The sequence below is a fragment of the Camelus ferus genome, chromosome 11 (genome assembly GCF_009834535.1).
Source record: "Camelus ferus isolate YT-003-E chromosome 11, BCGSAC_Cfer_1.0, whole genome shotgun sequence".
Taxonomy (NCBI): domain Eukaryota; kingdom Metazoa; phylum Chordata; class Mammalia; order Artiodactyla; family Camelidae; genus Camelus; species Camelus ferus.
The window spans coordinates 11,294,334-11,314,533 of NC_045706.1; the positions used below are offsets into that span (position 1 = coordinate 11,294,334).

General features: G+C 35.5%; 1 protein-coding gene and 2 non-coding genes across 3 annotated transcripts in view; all 3 read left to right on the top strand.

Moving 5' to 3' along the window:
* EIF3A (eukaryotic translation initiation factor 3 subunit A) overlaps positions 1 to 20,200 on the top strand; it is a 32,666-nt gene that overhangs the window by 3,963 nt on the left and 8,503 nt on the right. Inside the window, 17 exon segments of the mRNA XM_032490794.1 lie at positions 1,992 to 2,182; positions 2,521 to 2,657; positions 3,049 to 3,212; positions 4,669 to 4,778; positions 4,780 to 4,869; positions 6,291 to 6,499; positions 8,479 to 8,650; positions 11,419 to 11,523; positions 11,898 to 11,996; positions 13,090 to 13,206; positions 13,456 to 13,641; positions 14,260 to 14,607; positions 15,043 to 15,147; positions 15,225 to 15,338; positions 16,734 to 16,856; positions 17,412 to 17,565; positions 18,135 to 18,319. Of these exon segments, the coding sequence (XP_032346685.1) occupies positions 1,992 to 2,182; positions 2,521 to 2,657; positions 3,049 to 3,212; positions 4,669 to 4,778; positions 4,780 to 4,869; positions 6,291 to 6,499; positions 8,479 to 8,650; positions 11,419 to 11,523; positions 11,898 to 11,996; positions 13,090 to 13,206; positions 13,456 to 13,641; positions 14,260 to 14,607; positions 15,043 to 15,147; positions 15,225 to 15,338; positions 16,734 to 16,856; positions 17,412 to 17,565; positions 18,135 to 18,319 (2,609 nt within the window).
* On the top strand, positions 11,624 to 11,752 carry LOC116667375. The gene has a single exon (XR_004324264.1). It is a non-coding gene; the product is annotated as a small nucleolar RNA SNORA19 (small nucleolar RNA).
* LOC116667437 lies at positions 12,642 to 12,771 on the top strand. Its single transcript, XR_004324312.1, has one exon. It is a non-coding gene; the product is annotated as a small nucleolar RNA SNORA19 (small nucleolar RNA).

Consider the following 20,200-nt stretch of genomic DNA (forward strand, 5'->3'; position numbering starts at 1 on the left):
TGTGATGTATCCTGTTGCAAGCTTTTTAATATACTAGAGTTGGACTATTCTAGTTTTCCTGGAGAAGGGAATGTTCAGAATCAGTGTTCCTGAAAGATGTGATAATTGGAAGAAGAAATAACAGAAATGGCACTAAATCTGTAAATCTAGTAAATTATCTAACTTTGAGGCAGCTTTGCCTATTTGCCTAGCAGTTTCATAATGTTTTTGTCAAAGATTTCATAGGAGGAAAATAAACAATGATTTAAAAATGGAGATGAAGTGTTTTATGACTTTTTGTAGTGTAAACTAGAGTTTAGTTTTGTTAAATTATTTTTCAGATGTTCAGTGGAAAGATTTGTGTGTGTGTGTAATTTTGTGATTACTGAATTTTAAATTGAACATAACCAGAAAAATACCCACCCCCTCCCCGGTCTATTAAGTATTTGTACAAAAGAAAATAAAAGATGAGAAAAAACAAGATAAATTTTAACCTTGGTCAGAAATAATGTGATAGAGGAGCCTTTACTTTTGATTGAATTCGAAAGGAGCAACATACATAAACTCTTAAGATTGGAACTGATTTTGAAATGTTGCCACACACAGAATGCCTTCAGGTTTAGGCGGAGAATTCAAGAGTATACATTTCTTTGCTCTTCATTCTAAAATTTTTTTTCCCAATTAGAAATATAAACTTTTAATTTTAGAAGTTTAAAGATTTACACAGTTATTGTAAAGCTAGTGCAGAGGGTCCCCTGTACACCACATGCAGATTCTCCTGTTAATGAATATCTTATATCTGTTGGTACGTTTGTCACAATTAATGAACCAGTACTGATACATTGTTTTTCAGGGAAGTCCATGCTTTGTTCATATTTCGTCAGCTTTCCCTAATGTTCCTTTTGCATACCAGGGTCCCATTCAGAATACCACATTACATTTACTTGTCACGCCTCCTTAGCTTCTCTTGGTTGTGACAGGTTCTTGTTCATGGCCTTGATGGTCTTGAGGATTACTGGTTAGGTATTTTTGTAGAATGTCTCTCAACTGGGATTCATCTTAATGTCTTTCTCATGGTTAGACTAGGATAGATAAGTGGAGCGATATTACGGGCTCATGGGTTGGAAGACTAAATATTATTGTCAATTCTTCCAAACTTGAAAGATAAGTTCAATAAAATCCAAATGAAAATCCCAGTGAGCTGTTTGGAGATACCTACAAACTAATTCGAAAGTTTACGTGGAAAGGCAAAAGATGTTGTATAGCCAACACAATACTGAAGAACAAAGTTGGAGCACTCACACTACCTGATATCAAGACTTTACTATAAAGCTACAGTAATCAAGACAGTGAGGTGTTAGCACAGGGAACTATATTCAGTTATCTTGTAGTAACCTGTAATGAAAAACAATATGAAAACGAATGTATGTATATATACATGTATGACTGAAGCATTATGCTGTACATCAGAAATTGATGCAACACTGAAAACTGACTTTATTTCAATAATAAAAAAAAACAGGTATTGGCAAAAGACTAGACACATAGATCAGTAAAGAACGATCAAAAGAGAGTCCGGAAATAGACCCACATAGTCAATTGATCTTAAAGGAAGAAGGTCAATCTAGTGTTTTTTCTGCTTCAAGTCTTAACATAAACTAACAAATAACAAAATCAGCCATATCACTGTGATTGAAATTATACTTTTCTGCATTTGCAAGATTTTTTTCCCCTCATGATTTCAATTTCTGGAACTTTAAAATAACCTAAATATGATTGGTACAGAGGAATTGAGTGAAATCTAGTTTTACCTGTAGACTGTATTTAAGATAGTACAGTTTTTCATTGTTTTATTGGATAATTTTGGAGTAGCTTTAGAAGTAAAAAATAAATGTGACCTCAAAAGAGATGGTGGCGGGTTCAAAAATTAAAACCGCCAAGTTAGAAAGCAAGATTTAGACTTTTGTATAGTCTAAATAACTGATCTTAATTCTCCTGAATTACTTTTCCAGAATTTCTTGAGGTTGGCAAAAAGCAGCCTGCTTTGGATGTTCTTTATGATGTTATGAAAAGTAAGAAACACAGAACATGGCAGAAGATACACGAGCCAATTATGTTGAAATACTTGGAACTTTGTGTGGATCTTCGCAAGAGCCACTTGGCTAAAGAAGGATTATACCAGTATAAGAACATCTGTCAACAGGTATGGACAGCTGAGTTTCTTTTTCAAACTCGCTTTTTAAATTATGGAAATAGTATCATTATAGAAAATCGGGAAATATATAAGGGTGCAAAAAACTAAAATCATATATAATCCATCATTGTTGGGTGCATTTTCTATTTTCTTTACATTATGTTAATGCATAGTATTATTTATATATAAAACGTGTTATAATGTGTGTCTATTAATAAGTGCTTCTAATTTACAGAGGAGCTTTCCTCTCAAAGTTAGTATTTTATATCATAAAATTTGCTTTTACAATACTTTATGGTTTGTTAGGAAAAGTGTTTTATTTTTATTTTACTTATTTTTTTGGTTAGGTAAACATCAAATCTCTAGAGGATGTTGTTAGGGCATATTTGAAATTGGCAGAGGAGAAAACTGAAGCTGCTAAAGAAGAATCCCAGCAGATGGTCTTAGATATAGAGGATCTGGATAATATTCAAACCCCTGAGAGGTATGTGGGTTAAATTGCTAAATACATTTTTCTCAGTGTTTTTCTTTACATGTGTCTCCATCATCCCCATTTGAAGTAGCTGTTTATTAGAAAGAATGCTTATCTTTGAAATTTTAAATGTATGATAACCCCCAAAAGTCATGCACTGTTCAAAATTCATAGAAGTGGAAAATTACAGCTATTAGATAGGAGGGTATATGCTAACTTAAAGGGCTGTAATACAGATTGGAAATTCAAATACTTCGACACTAAGTGATAGCTTTAGTCCAAAGTTGTAGGAAAAATTTGAACTATTTTGTAATGATCATTGTTGGTTTTTGTTTTATAATCAAGTGGCAAAGTAGGAAACCATGTCTAAAATTGTTTTCAACGTTTTAAAATATTTTTGTAGTGTTCTCTTAAGTGCTGTAAGTGGTGAAGACACTCAGGATCGTACTGACAGATTACTTTTAACTCCATGGGTTAAGTTCCTGTGGGAATCATACAGACAGTGTTTGGACCTTCTTCGAAACAATTCTAGAGTGGAGCGTCTCTACCATGATATTGCCCAACAAGGTAAAACAAGAACTGACTTGAAACGTTGACTTAAAGGATAGATTTTGCAAAAGATTAACTGTTAAAGGTAACATTTTCTCCATTGTACTTATTTTACATAGTTTTTATTCTTATTGGAACATGATTAGCATTCATTTGAATATTAAATAAGTGATTGTAAGAAATTTATTTTATTAGTTCTATATGGAATGTATTCCCCTGATGTCTGAAAGACCGTTTAAAGTCATTTTGGAATTTTCCAAGTGACTGAAAGGATAAACTTAACTTTTTGAACTTTTTGATTGCTTTCTGGTAAACTTGAGTTCTACTTTTGACTCCACTGCATATTCTTAGGCAAGCTTCTTAACCATACACTGGGTTTCTAAGGTCTTTTTAAGCTCCTGAAAACTTACGTAATTCTATGAAAAATACATTTTTCCTTTCTTAAACAGTATTACTGTATATAGAACTAAACCTTGATGACTCAGGATCATCATAAAAAGTACTTAGTAGTTAACACTGCGTGCACTTTTAGTCTGAAGAACTGTGTTAAGTCTGTTCCTAATCTTGTCTCTTTGCCTTACTGTCACTTACCTTGCTGTCAATGCAGCCTTTTTTCCCCTCAGCCTTTTAACTATATGTGACTTGAGAGTGGCTCTTGGTTTTTCTTATTTTGGCCTTAAGAACACGCTTGTGTTGCCATTCTTTTTAATATGGGGATAATTGGCATTCATTTATTCAAATTTTAAGTGACTTTGTGACTAAGAATATTTTACTTGGAGTCTTAGGATCTGTGTTTTGTTTTGCTCACGTGGCTAGCATATGTGAATTTGCGTTTAACACAAGTAAACTAGGAGGTTTTGATAACAGTTGAGATAAAGCATAACTTGAAGTTAAACTGCATCCCTTTGTTTTAGACCTGTTGAAGTAGAAATACTCTTTCTTAAGGGAAGGACAGAGGATATCCAAAAATGTTACTCTAGTATTGCATATATGACAGTAGAAAATTACTTTGTATTTTAATGATGGAGCAAGTAGTTCATTTACACTTATATCTGTGTACACAGTTGAAATTAGGTTACCATAAATCCCAAATTTGTGTTACTCAGTTTTAATTAGTGCAGAAGCTTTTTGCTTTCTATGTAAATTAGGTAACAAAGTTCATTGTACTTCAGACCAGAATTTTTTTGTTCTTTTAGGATTTGAAGTGGTAAGTGTTTGAAAGGTGATTCCCTCTTAGACCTAAACTTGAATATCTTCCCATTTATAAACTCTCCCAGAACCATATTTTAGTCCTAGATCAGGACTGATGAAAATGTCTAAAAAGGTGGTAGGGCACATGAAGTGAGTTATGACACAGGTCACTTCTAAAGACTGATGGTGAGTTTGGTAAATCTTGTTGAAATAAAACTTATTCAAATACTTAATTTGATGGTGGAAATTAAATTACCTAATTATTTTACGATTATGCTTACAGCTTTCAAATTCTGCCTCCAATATACCCGTAAGGCTGAATTCCGTAAGCTGTGTGACAATTTGAGAATGCACTTGTCTCAGATTCAACGCCACCATAACCAAAGTACAGCAAGTCAATCTTAATAATCCAGAGAGCCAGTCCATGCATTTGGAGACCAGGCTTGTTCAGTTGGACAGTGCTATCAGCATGGAATTGTGGCAGGTATGTTGTGAACTATTAGCTTTTATTTGTAGTAATAACAGCTCATTTTACTGTTTTTTTCTTTCTTAATAAGTATTTGCATCTGGGTATCTGTTGGTTAATTTCAATAGATGGGTGATGAATTTAAGGTTGTCTGATAGAGTAGGAAGAGTTCTGGATTGGAAATCTCAGGTATTTTGGTTCTAAATGCCTGGTGTCAATTCTGAGCCAAGTCATGTAATCTTGTTCAGACTTGGTTCATTTTTTTGTGCTGAAAGTGTGGCTTAGTGCCTGGTGATGAAATAAGTATAGACTATGCATGTACGAAATTTTTAAAGTGACAATTTCATGGTAGTTTTGTGTCGGTTTACTCATATTTTAAAAATCTGAGTGTTTGTCCGATTTATTTTTATAGTAATTTTATTGTATTTTATAAAAGTATTGGTGATGACAGGTTAGAAATTACAAAGACAGATTTGCCCCTTACTGCAGATAGTTGGAGAAGTGCTGCGCTAGGTTCTGGGTTTCTCAGTGCTGCCTTGGCTTAGTCAGCGTGCACGGCGAGTATCCTACATTGGAGAGCTCAGTAGTGTTGGGAATCTTGTCCTCAACATGGCCTTCTTACTCTAAGAATTCTGCAAAGACATTTTCTTTCGCATGATCTTGTAGTCATAACTTGTTTTTATATATTTGACACCACCCTCCCCAAATGTAATTGAAATTGCAAAGTAAGAAACCAAAAATGGGTAGTTTTTCAGCCAAGTGAAAATGTGATTTCCTGCTCTCTCCTCATAATATTTTCCTTTTCTGTAGGGACACCCTTAAAATAGTACTTGATTAACTAAAGAAGAAAAAAAAAGTTCTGTAGAAGACAAGTAAACATTTAGTATAGGAAAAAAATGGATGAATTAAAGGAAGAAAATAATCCTTCATTATCTTATCACTCAGAAATAACCTCTATATTGTGTTTTACATTGTTCCAGATTTTTATAATATATTCCCTCAAGTGGTCTGATAATACACACCTTGTTTTAGGTTTGTGCAGTTTAAGAAGTTTAAGGATTTAAGGTTTTTTTTGTTTGTTTTGTTTTGTTTTGTTTTTCTTTTTTGGTTTGTTTGGATGTGTTTGGGGGCTAATCAGGTCCGTTTATTTTTTAATGAAGGTACTGGGGATTGAATCCAGGAACTTGGCTAAGCACGCACTCTACCACTGAGGGCGCCCCCCCACCCAGGATTTAGTATTTTTGTAGTTGTGACATTTTTCTGAACTATATCAGATAATAAATTAAAAGATGAATAAAAAAACCACACATGAAGTCATTTTATTTGCCACGTTTGTTCTTAAGTGTTCTGTGTTTTAAGTTTCATAAAGAGATTTTGAGTTAGATTTTTGTTGTTGTTGTTTAGAATGCACTGACTATGATTTATACCACTAATTTTAGGAAGCATTCAAAGCTGTGGAAGATATTCATGGGCTGTTCTCCTTGTCTAAAAAACCACCCAAACCTCAGTTGATGGCAAATTACTATAACAAAGTCTCAACTGTGTTTTGGAAATCTGGAAACGCTCTTTTTCATGCATCTACGCTCCATCGTCTTTACCATCTATCTAGAGAAATGAGAAAGAATCTTACACAAGAAGAGATGCAAAGGTAAGAATATTACCGGTGAATAGTATTGAAATTATGAAAGGAATATCTTATAAGTGGCATGGTAGTGTTTTCTAGGTTGGGGTTTCTCAATCTCTGCACTACTGATGTTTGGGGCTAGTTAAATCTTTGTTGTGGGGGATTGTGCATTTAGGGTCTTGAGCAACATCCCTGGTTTACCCACTGGATGCCATTAGCAATCTCTCTAGTTGTAACTACCAAAAGTGTCTCCAGGCATTGTTCTTGGGCAGTAGTCTTCGTCTTCAGTAGCTATCTTTTATCTGATAACCAACTCTCCAATTGAAAAAATGGAATATTAAAGACAGTGTTAAGGTATGAGCTTTCTATCCTACATACAGGTATTTAGAATCTAAGAGCTAATTAGATGAAAAAATGAATACTTCTATCGAGTAACTTTTTCCTAACTATAGAGTATTTGGTGTGTGCATTTTTTATATACATGTAGTCTATAACCTAATAATCTAAAGACCATTTTATTTTTTAACATTGCATACTTTTCTTTCAGTTATGTTTGGTTTTTATTACACATTTCAGTTGGACTTAGGTAACTCACATACCATCTCTTATTGGCAGACCATGTTATTTTGGCCTCTAGTAGAACTATGTACACCAAATTGTAGCTTTACAGCAATGCATGGAACCAACTAAATGAATTTTTCTGGTATATATTTTTTGAAACTTTGTTTATATATATATATATGTATTTATTGAAGTGTCGTCAGTTCACAATGTTGTGTGAATCTCTCACGTACCGCATAATGCTTCAGTCATACGTGAACATACATATATTTGTTTTCACATTCTTCATAGGTTACCACAAGATACTGAATATAGTTCCCTGTGTTATACAGTATGAATTTGCCATCCATTTTATATATATTAGTATCTGCAAATCTCGAATTCCTGATTTATCCCTTCTCACCCCCCACCCCGTAACCATAAGCTTGTTTTCTATGTCTGTGAATCTGTTTCTGTTTCGTAAAGTAAGTTCGTTTGTCTTTTTTTTTTTTTTAGATTCCACATGAGTGATATCATATGGTATTTTTCTTTCTTTTTCTGGCTTACTTTACTTAGAATGACAGTCTCCAACTCCATCCATGTTGCTACAGATGGCACTATTTCATTATTTTTTATGGCTGAGTTATTATTGGAAACTCTTGAGGACAGTGCTCATTAGGTCATTCACTACCTCTTACGTGATCCATGTCTGTTTAGGATATGAAAAACTTGATTTTCTTTAAAGTGTTTTTATGCTCTCCCATTACTACTGTGAGAGTACCGTCATAATCGTTAATTGCTCTGTGTGTGTTATTTTCCTTAATCTTTACAACAATCTTGTGACCCAGAAAATTAAGTATCTTGCCTCTAAGGTCCCAGCCTTGGAAATGGTGAAGCTCAGATTCTTTCCCTTGACTCTTTGGCTCCAGAGCCCACAATCCTTAGTGTCCTTTGGTGCTCTAAGTTCAACCTGACTTCTCCTCTTTTGTTTTACGGAAGATAAAATTTAGCTTTTGGCCCGCGTCTCCCATAATTGTGTTCACTTATGTTCTTTGTAATTTACCCCCTTTCTTATTGTCATTTTCCTCAGTTTTAAAAGCTGCCTTAATTGTTTCTGTAAGGAAGTGTGGGGTATACAGATGTGTCTTCTGCCTTTTTAACCTCTAGTCTTTTTCTGTAGCTAGACAACATTGACCACACTAAGTGGGTAGATGAAGTATTCCTTTTAGCATAGCTCAAAAGAAAGACATTAAATTAATTAAAGGAATACAATGTAATTAAAGAAATTAAAGTAATCTTTTCATTAATCCCATGCTTTGACGAATAATATTTATGAGTCCAGGTCCCCATGGTGGTGTGCGTATTCTGTCATTGGCATATTTTACTAGATGATTAAAGAGAAATGTCTTTCTGCTTATTGAGTAATATTTATAGATTTAACAGATTGTAACTTTATTCTCCAGAATGTCTACTAGAGTTCTTCTGGCCACTCTTTCCATCCCTATCACCCCTGAACGTACTGACATTGCTCGACTTTTGGATATGGACGGCATTATAGTTGAAAAACAGCGTCGCCTGGCAACACTGCTAGGCCTGCAGGCTCCACCAACGCGGATTGGCCTTATTAATGACATGGTTGGTATAAGTTTAGTATTCTGATGGCTTTAAACAGAAAGCTGTCTGGTTAGATTTTATGATTTATGATGACATGCTGGAAATTCCATTGCACTGCCAGGGCTTTCTGATGCACGGACAAGTTTGAGAACCACTGGTGTAAGTCAGCATCGTATTCAGTTGAGGTGATTCGTCTCAGCTGGAGTTAAATTTGATGATGAGACTTGGACTAGCTCAGAGGAGTAGTGAGAGTGGAAGTAACGATGGGCAGGAAGGTTCATGGCTTGTTTCAGGGGCTGTAGGAAAACACCAAGCTGACAGGTGTTACTCGGATACGGCTAGGGAGGAATGTGAAGTAGATTAAGCCCAATTCTGGACAGCTGAATACTTCCAACTTTTTTCTCTTTTAAACTTTCATTGTCTGTTGCTAAGGCATTGGTTTTTAATCAGGGCTGTGCACTGAAATTGTGTGTGAAGTGCTTTTTAAAATGCACTTTTCTATGTTTTACCCACTGTATATACTAATTTTCAAAATATGGAACCTAAGGCTTATGTATCTTCACAGTGTTTTACGTTGGAATCTTTAATTCAGTGGAAATTCGTCATGCGAGTCTGTTCTTGCTGGGCAAGTGATACATGGCATTTGCACTCTAGAGGAGCTTAGATGTTAGGGATTCTGATTCGCGATAGTCAGACTTACTGGTTATTGTGATACACTTTCAGCAAATTACTTTAGGACAAGAGAAACAGAGGGACAGTTACTAGAGATAACAGATAGGCCTTACTTTTCTGACAGAATCAATCAATTTAGGTAAAAATGAATACATTTTCTAAATGGCAACAGTTTTCTCCTGTTGCATAGTTCTCTGTTATAGTAGCAAGGCAGATTCCTTCTGTGGGCAACTTTTGCAAAGATTTAATCTCTAAAGTAGTATTTCTCTCTCTTTGTATGCCTCCTTGTTTTATTCTGCTGCCACTTGCGAAAATCAACTTTGTGTTTAGACAGGTTTTTATGGGACTGAAATAGGATTAAATGTAATAAAAACAGCATTGTGTTTAGGAAGAGATCTTCCTAGTAAATATGTCTTAATTTTTTTTTTTAATACTGAAAACAAATTGGAAGTGTAATTCATATCTCTTGAGCCCATGTCTGTACATGCCACTCATGTTAAAGTTGATCTGTTGTGATACTGATTCAGGGCTCAGTGTTGGTGGAATCAAGGTCGGTAGCTGGGACATCCTGATTAGAATCCTCATTGTGCCCATAGATAAGTGTTTAAGTTTATAAGGAGGATACTGGTTGGTACCAGGTGAGTAAATAAGTTGACTGCCAAGAGGCATTTTATAAATTTTAATGAGTTCACCGTATGTCCAAGGTTGAGACCTGAGCTTTGGATGCAAATAACTGAATTCATAATCACCAAAAGAATGATTTCAATATCTAAGGAACAGACTCAAATTAATCAAGTTCATAAAAGATTATTAGATTAGAAAGCCAGTTTATTATTAATTTTAGAGAGAAATATGCTTCAATAAATTATGGTAGCCTATCAGCATATTCTTTATTTGGAAAGGGTGCTAAATGGAAAATCTAGAATAATTTCTAGATAGGAATGAAATTAGGGCTAGGGAAATTTTATTTGAATGCTTATATCACATCTTATTTTGAAAAAGATGTAAGGGCACTGACAAGGAAAGTATTCATATGTTGTAGGGCATCAGTCATGTACCCATTTTGGATTGGAGTTAGACTAGGGTGCTCAAGTGTCTGGACGTCCTCTCGGAGATGGAGGCTGCCAGCAGTTGCCTCAGTTTGGAACCTGGTCTGTAGTGGGTACATACCCTGTGCTTTGGAGTCTTGTTATGTCGCTGCAGTTTTTCTTTTTGGGTTAGCAGATCCCAACAAGTGAAGGATAAAGGTCACATGCCGTTACATACAGTTAGAGCCGTAGGTAAGAGAGGATTTGCTTATGAGCAGTTTCGGAGTTTATAAAATTATGCCACTTTTTTGTCTCCTTTGTGAGGCAGGTTATGCAAGCGGCATCTTTATTGTGAAAGGAAGTTTAGTCTATTCAAATAAGAACTTAAAATGTTATCAAACTATGACTTTCTTTAAAAAGTAAAAATCATAGAATGTAATTGGGTAAATTCTCCAAAGGCCTTTCCAGTCACCACTTTCCCATTTCCCCCAAGAATAGCCACTGTCCTGACTTAATAACACCAGATTAATTTTGCCTGCTTGTATATTTTATGTGAAATTTGGATTTCATATAAATGGAATAATACGTGAAATTCTTTTCCTCACCATTTGTGAAATTTATTCATGTGTTGAATGTAGCTGTTCTTTTTCTGACCATTTCTATATAATATGTAAACCTATCCCTGTGTGTCCAAAGTTGTTTTGAGTTTGGGCGATTATAAGTAGTGCTGTGATAACTTGTGTGTGATAGTTACTTGTTACTTCTGGTAGTTTATTTGTTACTAATAATAAGTTAGTCTGTATTGGCCACACAACTTGTCTTTGTAAATATTTTATTGATTGTGTTGATGAGTTTTTATTTTCTTTTTAAATTCTTGTGGGGTTTCACTATAGGGAGCTACATAATTTGGGGCAAGAGACTCAACATAAAGGTCCTAGATGCCTCTTTGGTAAATTTAAAGGAGGTTGAGGCTTGATAATCTTTCAGTCATTTCCCAGATTTCCAGTCTTATATTTTTCTTTAACTATGATCAGTTCAGAATCCCAGTTGAAAAATACCTTCAGCAGTTAAACCTTCTGTTTACTGTAGGTTAGATTCAACGTGCTACAGTATGTTGTCCCAGAAGTAAAAGACCTTTACAATTGGCTGGAAGTTGAATTTAACCCACTAAAACTCTGTGAGAGAGTCACAAAGGTAAGCTTTGATTATATTACCATGTAGCCAGCCCTTTTGTAGTTTTAGGTTATACTTATATTTGTTCAGAGAGAAGTGTTTTCCTATGTGTTTGAATTCAGTGCACATTTCATTGTCTTTTTTCTCTATGTCAAGAGAAAAGATATTTCTGATGTGCTAAATAAACCTTTGGAGGTAAATTAGCAGCATGACTAATTTAGCCATTGCTGTCAGTCACCTTCAGACAAGAATCAATAGCTTCATATTATTACATTTTGTGTTTTTTCTGCTTTATGTGATGGTTTTCTGTGTTAAGAAAATTGAAAAGTTTCGCAAATGTTTCAGTATCTGTTATATAGAAAATATAATCTCTCTCAATTTAATGGATTTCATAGGTTCTAAATTGGGTTAGAGAACAACCTGAAAAGGAACCAGAATTACAACAGTACGTCCCACAGCTGCAAAACAACACCATACTCCGGCTTCTGCAGCAGGTAAAGAAAAAAAATGTTTTATGTGAGAACTGGAATTTCTCCCTTGATTGTTAAAATTACTAAACTAAAAATTTAGGAATGGTCTAGAAAGTGAAGGCCTCCTCAAATTCTATCCACACCCCCAAAAAATTAGTTTTGTTAATCTGATTTGAAACAGAATTATTTTATATAATTCATAACTGTTTTTGTCTCCTTTTTTGATGACCACTATCTTTGCATATTTTTCCTTGTTAGCCATGTATGTTTACCTCGTTTCTTTTAATGCTTACATAGTTTTTCATTGTCTAAAGGGACTGTGGTTTATTCAAACTCTGTTGATGGAAATCTTAGTCTTTTTGCTAATAGGAAAAGTTGCAGCAGTGAGCATACTTGTGTGACTTTCTGTAGCTAAGAAGTGGAATTAGTCATAGTCTGCACACTTAAAGCTTTACCAGATCCTCAAAGATTCAATTTATAGACTTTCACCAGTAGTGAACAAGATAGCCTTTTTTCCCTAAGTATTGTCAATCTTTTAACATATTTTAGTCCAACCTCGTACTTAAATTTGAGTATTATGGTTTATAATACAGCTTAATGTTCCTGTTTTGTCATCTCTTTGTTTTACTTGGCGGAGGGGGTATGTGTTACATGTTCACTTAAGTATTTGTGCACATTTCATTGACCTGCTTTCTCTTGTGTATGTGAGCAGTGTTATTTCTTATGTGCGATATAAATAGTTGGAGGTTAATTAGCAGTATAACTAAATAGTAATGCTGCCAGTCTCCTTCGGACAATTTTATTAAATGTTCAGATGAATTTGGTAAGTAGCAGGTCTCTGTCTACAAATACATGACCATTTAGGGCTTTTTTTGTTTTATGAAACTAAGATTTGAAAGGATTATGTGATGATTCAAAACATAGGATTTGGGGTTGACAGCCTTGGGTTGTAACTCCAGCTCCAGCAATGTGCTGTTAATATAGATACTCTGAGCTTCAGTTTCTCTTCTTTGAAAAATGGGCATAATTTCTGCTTTCCATGGTTGTCACGAGACTCCATGTAAAAAATGCTGAATACATGATAGCTATTATTACTAACCTTGTGTTTCTTATACAGGTGGCACAAATTTATCAGAGCATTGAGTTTTCTCGTTTGACTTCTCTGGTTCCTTTTGTTGATGCTTTCCAACTGGAACGGGCCATAGTAGATGCCGCCAGGCACTGTGACCTGCAGGTAGGTGCTTCAGGAGGACTCGGAGGTTGGAGGCCTTTGAGGGCTAAAAGCACACGTTCTTTGTTTCTCATCTTTTGGTACAGTGGCACTATTTTGAGGCTTTATTGAAAGAATCTTCTAGCTTTGATATTTAACATTCTTTAATTTTTTTCTCATTCATTTGAAATTTTAATCATAAGTTATTCCTTTGTCAAATGACTATATTTACTTATGGATTTAACTATTGATAATACCATTTAATTTTCAAAGGTTCGTATTGACCACACCTCTCGGACCCTTAGTTTTGGATCTGATTTGAATTATGCTACTCGAGAAGATGCTCCAATTGGTCCTCATCTGCAAAGCATGCCTTCAGAACAGATAAGAAATCAGCTGACAGCCATGTCCTCAGTACTTGCAAAAGCACTTGAAGTCATTAAGCCAGCTCATATACTGGTATGCATCTTTGGAAGAAACGGACTGCAGAATTTTTGAGGGTCCTTATGTCTTTAACAAAAAGGTTCGAGATAATGTCTGAGAGAAGGGGTTGATTACATATTTCCTTTTCAGTTGTGTTTGATAGTTTGGGTATTTTATCAAATGCCTTCATCAGATACACAGATCATTGCACTGCCTTCCACGGGGTAGAAGATACACGGCACAGGTAGTGTGGGAACAGGAGCACTGTCACAGACAACAGCAGGCCCCACGGACGACGACTCTCCGGATAGCACTGGGGTTGGGCTTTTCCTCTCTGCTTAAGTTGTTTATTGTTTGTGAGCTCTGTTATCTGTTAGTATTCCTCCTTGGCTTGAGTACTTTAAAGTAAATTTGGTTCAAAGAAAAGAGCCTGACAGATAAAAGTGCTTCAGTTATGTCCCTGCTCTTAAAGACTCTGAATAGAAGGAGCGCCATAGTATTTGATACTGGGAACCAGTAGCTTGAATAATGTCATTCTGTTATTAAATGCAAATACATGTAATGGTAATACATCAGGATTATATACTAATAGTTTTGATGTCTGATACCATGGAGTGTCACTTAAAAATTTTTTTGATGCATTTATTTTTGAAGCAAGAGAAAGAAGAACAGCATCAGTTGGCTGTTACTGCGTACCTTAAAAATTCACGGAAAGAGCATCAGCGAATCTTGGCTCGCCGTCAGACAATTGAGGAAAGGAAAGAGCGTCTTGAGAGTCTGAATATTCAACGTGAGAAAGAGGAACTGGAGCAGAGGGAAGCTGAACTTCAGAAAGTACGGAAGGCTGAAGAAGAGAGGCTGCGACAGGAAGCAAAGGAGAGAGAGAAGGAGCGTATCTTACAGGAACACGAACAAATCAAAAAGAAAACTGTTCGTGAGCGTTTGGAGCAGATCAAGAAAACAGAACTGGGTGCCAAAGCATTCAAAGATATTGATATTGAAGTATGTAGTATCTTATGCATTAAAAACTTTAAGTTTTATTCAGGTCTCTTAGAAGCAAAGCCCTTTACCATTTATTGGTTTATTTTTGGTTATTCGGTTACTTCACTCATTTTGATACAGCTAGTTCTTTAATCTGAAGTAAGCATTTGTTTTCAGTGACTACAGTTTTTAACCACTGTTGAATTAGATTTTGGATATATGTAGAATGGAGGAGTAAGAAATAGGCATTAAGATTACATAATTTTTCTCCACAATCGAGTGGAAATAAGGCTATTGTAAAACATTTTTATATTGCCTAAGTTTACCCATTACAAGCATTTGCTCATTGTTAAAAAAGAAGCAATTTAGAATTTGTTTCTAGAAAGAAATGGTGCTCCATATTGACTGTTTGCACTTTAATGTTATTAATTATGGTGCATTTATATTACTTTTCAGGACCTTGAAGAATTGGATCCAGATTTCATCATGGCCAAGCAGGTTGAACAACTGGAAAAAGAAAAGAAGGAACTTCAGGAACGCCTGAAGAATCAAGAAAAAAAGGTAAATGAAAGGACTGGTAAACTTCACATGCCAAGTTAAAAGTTTTTTTTAACACCATTTGTTTTCATGATACTCAGATTGACTATTTTGAAAGAGCTAAACGTTTAGAAGAAATCCCTTTGATTAAGAGTGCTTATGAAGAACAGAGAATTAAAGACATGGATCTTTGGGAACAGCAAGAAGAAGAAAGAGTAAGTTTTACATTTAATTGTAGTATTTTAGACTATAAGCTGTAATTAAGTCCTCTGCCAGTAATGGAACCAAGGTTTCAAATTTGATTTTTGTATTTTGTCAGAAATGGTGCTTTAATGGCTACATACTGACAGATTGGTGGATAGATATTTTCAGAATAGAGATTAAAAAAATGAAACTTGTAAAATAAAAAGGACAGTTGAAAAGTTCATTTTTTAAAAAACAGTTTTGTGGAGATACAATTCACATGCCACATAATTCACCAATAAAGTGTGCAGTTGATGGTTTTAGTATATTTAGAGAATTGTGCAATGGTCTAATTTTAGAGCATACCTCAAAAGAAACTTTGGACCTACTAGCAGTCATTCTCCATTTTCTCTTCATCCCCTTGGCCTGTGGCAACCAGTAATCTCCTTTCTGTCTCTAAATAATCCTATTTTGAATATTTCTTACAGATGGAATCACACAATCTGTGGTCTTTTGTGACTAAATAGCTCCTTCCTTAGTTTTATTAGTCTATATTATATGTATTCATCTAATGATACAAATGTAAGGTTTGCAAATGCTTACAGATTTGTAGTAAAAACAGGTGACCTCATTCTGGTTAAAAAAATAACCACAGGCAAGAGACAACACATACCTGTGGTGGCTGCAGTGTGGAGAATGCAGCCTCTTCATGGCTCCATTGGATTGTTGTCTTTCTGGGCCTAGTGTTGCCAGTTTTTCCAATTTTTTTTTTAGAAGTTGGTATTTGTGTGATAATTCTTTTAATACATAAAATTAGAAACCAGTGTTAGAGACCAGCTAAAGTACTGGAGATCTGCTGCATTGTGCCCTGAAGCCTTTGTTTCCCTGGGAGCCAAAAGGAAAAGCTTTCTCTCTCTTTCCTTGTTTGGTTTGGTTTAGTTTGGAGGGGAGAGGTAATTAGGATTTATTTTATTTTATTTATTTTTAATGGAGGTGCTGGAAATTGAACCCAGGACCTCATGCATGCTAAGTATGCACTCTGTTCCCCTCCACCCCCCGAAAAGCTTTCTTACATCAGTAGTTCATCCTGCTTCATTCTACCTTAACCTCCAGTTAAAAACACCTCCAGTTTTCAAGGAAGAAAATGCCTTTAATAATTAAACAACAGTGCTTATTATATACCATGAGATATTTATTATTTTGTTTTGTCATATACATTTTGGTTTTTCCTCTTACTTCCTTAGAGATGCCCTAAGTCATCTTTATCCATCTCCGGCCCCTGATTGTCTTCCTTGGGACATGACATGTTGGCTCACATGATACTTACATTTCAAAATTGAAAAGGGCAAAAGAGCTTGGAATTTGGGATAAATTAGTAATCACATAATGAATGCTTTGAAATTTAACTTCGTATCATTTATTTGCAGATTACTACGATGCAGCTGGAACGGGAAAAGGCTCTTGAACATAAGAACCGAATGTCACGAATGCTCGAAGACAGAGATTTATTTGTAATGCGACTCAAGGCAGCACGACAGTCTGTTTATGAGGTAAACTTACTGGTTTGAGGGAAACGTTTGTTTATTCATAAGCTTCTTAGTTTTGCCTTAAGAATTCTTCTTTAACATGGTGGTACATTCTGTCTTGAGCTAATAACATTCATAATGGTCATTCAAATAATATTTTCATAGGGATATCTTGAAAATATTCCATAGGCTAAGTAATCATCACTATGAACAAATTTTTCTGAAGGTGAAAGTGGACTGCATAAAATTTGCTTTTGATACAAACGTTTGTTTACTCTGATTCAGAAAGGAAAAAATTAGATCAAAGTGTCCTGCTCTTAGGTTCTAATTTAATCATTTGGATTTATTCTGTATAAAAATAAACCCACTGGATATAGATAGTGTCCCCTCAAATTTTTTAAAATTTGACATGAGAGAAAAACTTCGGTCATTTGGAAATTCTGGTTTTTATACTGGAAGGTTGCTTTCCATCGTTCCACAGAACTTGCAATGCTTTTATAAACATAAAATCTACTGCCAGTTTGCAGCTCTTAAAAATTGGATTTTCTTTCTTTTTTTTGGGTAACCATTCAATTATAGGAAAAACTTAAACAGTTTGAAGAGAGGTTAGCAGAAGAAAGACATAATCGCTTGGAAGAGCGTAAAAGGCAACGTAAAGAAGAACGCAGAATAACCTACTACAGGGAGAAAGAGGAGGAGGAGCAGAGGAGGGCAGAAGAACAGATGCTAAAAGGTAGCTGTGTGGACCGAGGTAGAAGGGTAAGGCAAGGATGGTGTCAGGTCCAGTTTATACAGTCTTATTTAGAAGCTAGAGGAACATGGGACCAAGATCATTGGCTTAACTACAGGTAGCTAGTTTTCAGGTTCTGAGAACCTGACTTTTAGTTTTCTGCAGTTTGATATCTGAGGATGTTACATTGTCTGCCAGCTTATTTCCATGTTTTGGTGTTCTTTGAAAAATTAATACTGCTTTTTAATTTTTATCCCTGTATTCTGTATAATATTAACATTTATTGAGGAAGACATACCAGATGGAAGTCTCCAATGATCCTTTATCTGGCATCCCAGATGCTCAGGAACCGGGGAGGGATTCTGCTATCACTTTAGTTGTGTTGAGTGGCGTAAACTTGTTTTCTTGAATGTCTCCTGATATTCAAGTTTAGCTGATAGTAAATTATTTTAAAATTCTTAAAGGGAATTTCCTTCTACATTATACTGTCTGTTTAATACCAGAAAAGTAGGTCTAGCACTTGGGGAAGGGTATGGTAGGAGGCACACTTCGTAACCTATTACGTTATATAGAGCGAGAAGAGAGAGAGCGTGCTGAACGGGCAAAGCGTGAGGAAGAACTTCGAGAATATCAGGAGCGAGTCAAGAAATTGGAAGAAGTAGAAAGGAAAAAACGCCAGAGGGAGTTGGAAATTGAAGAAAGGGAACGTCGTAGGGAGGAAGAGAGAAGACTTGGTGATGATGCACTTTCTAGGAAGGTAAGCAGAGACATTGCTGTTTCTATGTGATGTGTGTTTATCAGCCAGATCTCTTGCATGACCCACCTGTTAATGCATGTCCGTGTCTGTTCTTCTAGAGTCTAGTATTGTTTCATCTTCCCAAAGACAGAGGTTCCTAAGGGGGTAGGGTGGAATTAAACTTGTCTTAGCAAAGCTGGGATTTTACGGACTTCAGTTTGGAATACTTGTCAGGTAGGAACTAATCCTGTGAAACACTTAAGTATTTGACAAAAGATAACAGTGGTATGGAAGGGGGTCTGTTTTGGTTCCTTGAAAGGAGTTGGTATGAATTAGGAAGATGATCTGAGGATACTCCGATGAATCTGGGGGACCAGCAGTATTCAACATCCCATGGGAGCTTATTGGAAATGCAGAGTATCAGGCCCAGTGCCAAACCTTCTGAATCAGAACCTGCATTTTAACAAGATTACCAGGTGATTCAAATGCTGCTCCAAATTTTTATTTTTAATATGCACTCATGTCCAAAACTGACCCTTGTTACCCCCTTTGTCTTTTGTCTCTAATTCCCTAGTTGGTGGTGGCATTATTAACCACTTAATCACATTGTTTTGAATCCACCCTTCCCTCCTTTCTGTCCCTATGTTCCTGCCTTAATTCACATTTTAATTTTGCTTGTATTACTTACTGGTCTTACTGTTTTCCATGATCGTAATCTTCCCCCAGCTTCGGGCATTCCTCTATGTTGTGGCCTGCTTGGTTTCTCATAATGCATATTTGATTGTTACACCTGCTCTGCAGTTTCAGACCTTCCTGTGGTTGGTACTCATTGCTTAGAGCCAAAGGCAGAAAACATGCCTTAGTATTCAAGGCCTTTTAGGTTTGCTGCTTTTTTCATCAGCTTCTTCTGTCACCATTTTCTTCTCAGTCACCTGTACTCTAGCTGTTCTGAGCTACTGTTACACTTTATCGTGTGTTTGTGACATCTGCCTGCATGCTCTTCGTTTTTTCCTGAGATGTGCCCGTGCTGCCCTTTAAATAAAATAATGCTTATTTTTTAAGGTAAGAGGTAACGATTTCTTGCCTGCTCTGCTTCTTTATTTGTCCCACACCTGTATCAGATGCTTCTCTTTGTTGGAGGACCTGTTGTTAGTTATCTGTATGGTCTTCAGTTTCTGTTTTATAGTGTCTGTGGGTAGATTTTTGGTTTTGTTAACTCCTGTTGCTAATTTCTGTAGGATAAGTATTCTTTTTTTGTTGTCCTGTGTGTATGTATGAATTCAGAGTTATTGTGTTTAATTTGCTACATCCTGTTAATTTACTTCATCTTCTGAAGACAATGGGGTAAATCACTGCATGATTATGGGTTACAGATTTTTTTCTTTTAGTTTTTGCAAATCTGTGTTCATCCTTTTGTTTGTTTTCGACCTTCTGTTTAACTGTTTTGTGGACCCCTTCTTCTCTTTCAGTTTGAAAGTCTTTAGTTTTACCTGTTCACTTTTAACATGGTGTAACATACTACATTTGGTTTTATTCCTAACCTTTGGTTTGGAGCTTTTTATTTGCTTCCATATCCTTGCCACCCCTTCATTTCTTTAAGCCAAGCTTAAGAATTTTTCTCTGTTCATGTTTTTCTGTATTCTCTTAGTGATTGCCATCTATTTTTTTTCAAAGTCTAAACTTTCACAGTCTAAATTTTGAGAACTCTTTCCTCTCTTCAGAACAAAACAAAATTTTGAGCATGCCTTTAAGTTTTATTGCCTCCAGTCCATTAAAACAATGTTATCTCTCTCTTTAGAATTAATTTAAGTTTTACAACCTGTATTGGCAAACATAATTTAGTTTAAAATGTTTCCATTGTAGATCATCTTTTCCTCCTTACAGATAATTTTTGTTTTGTTT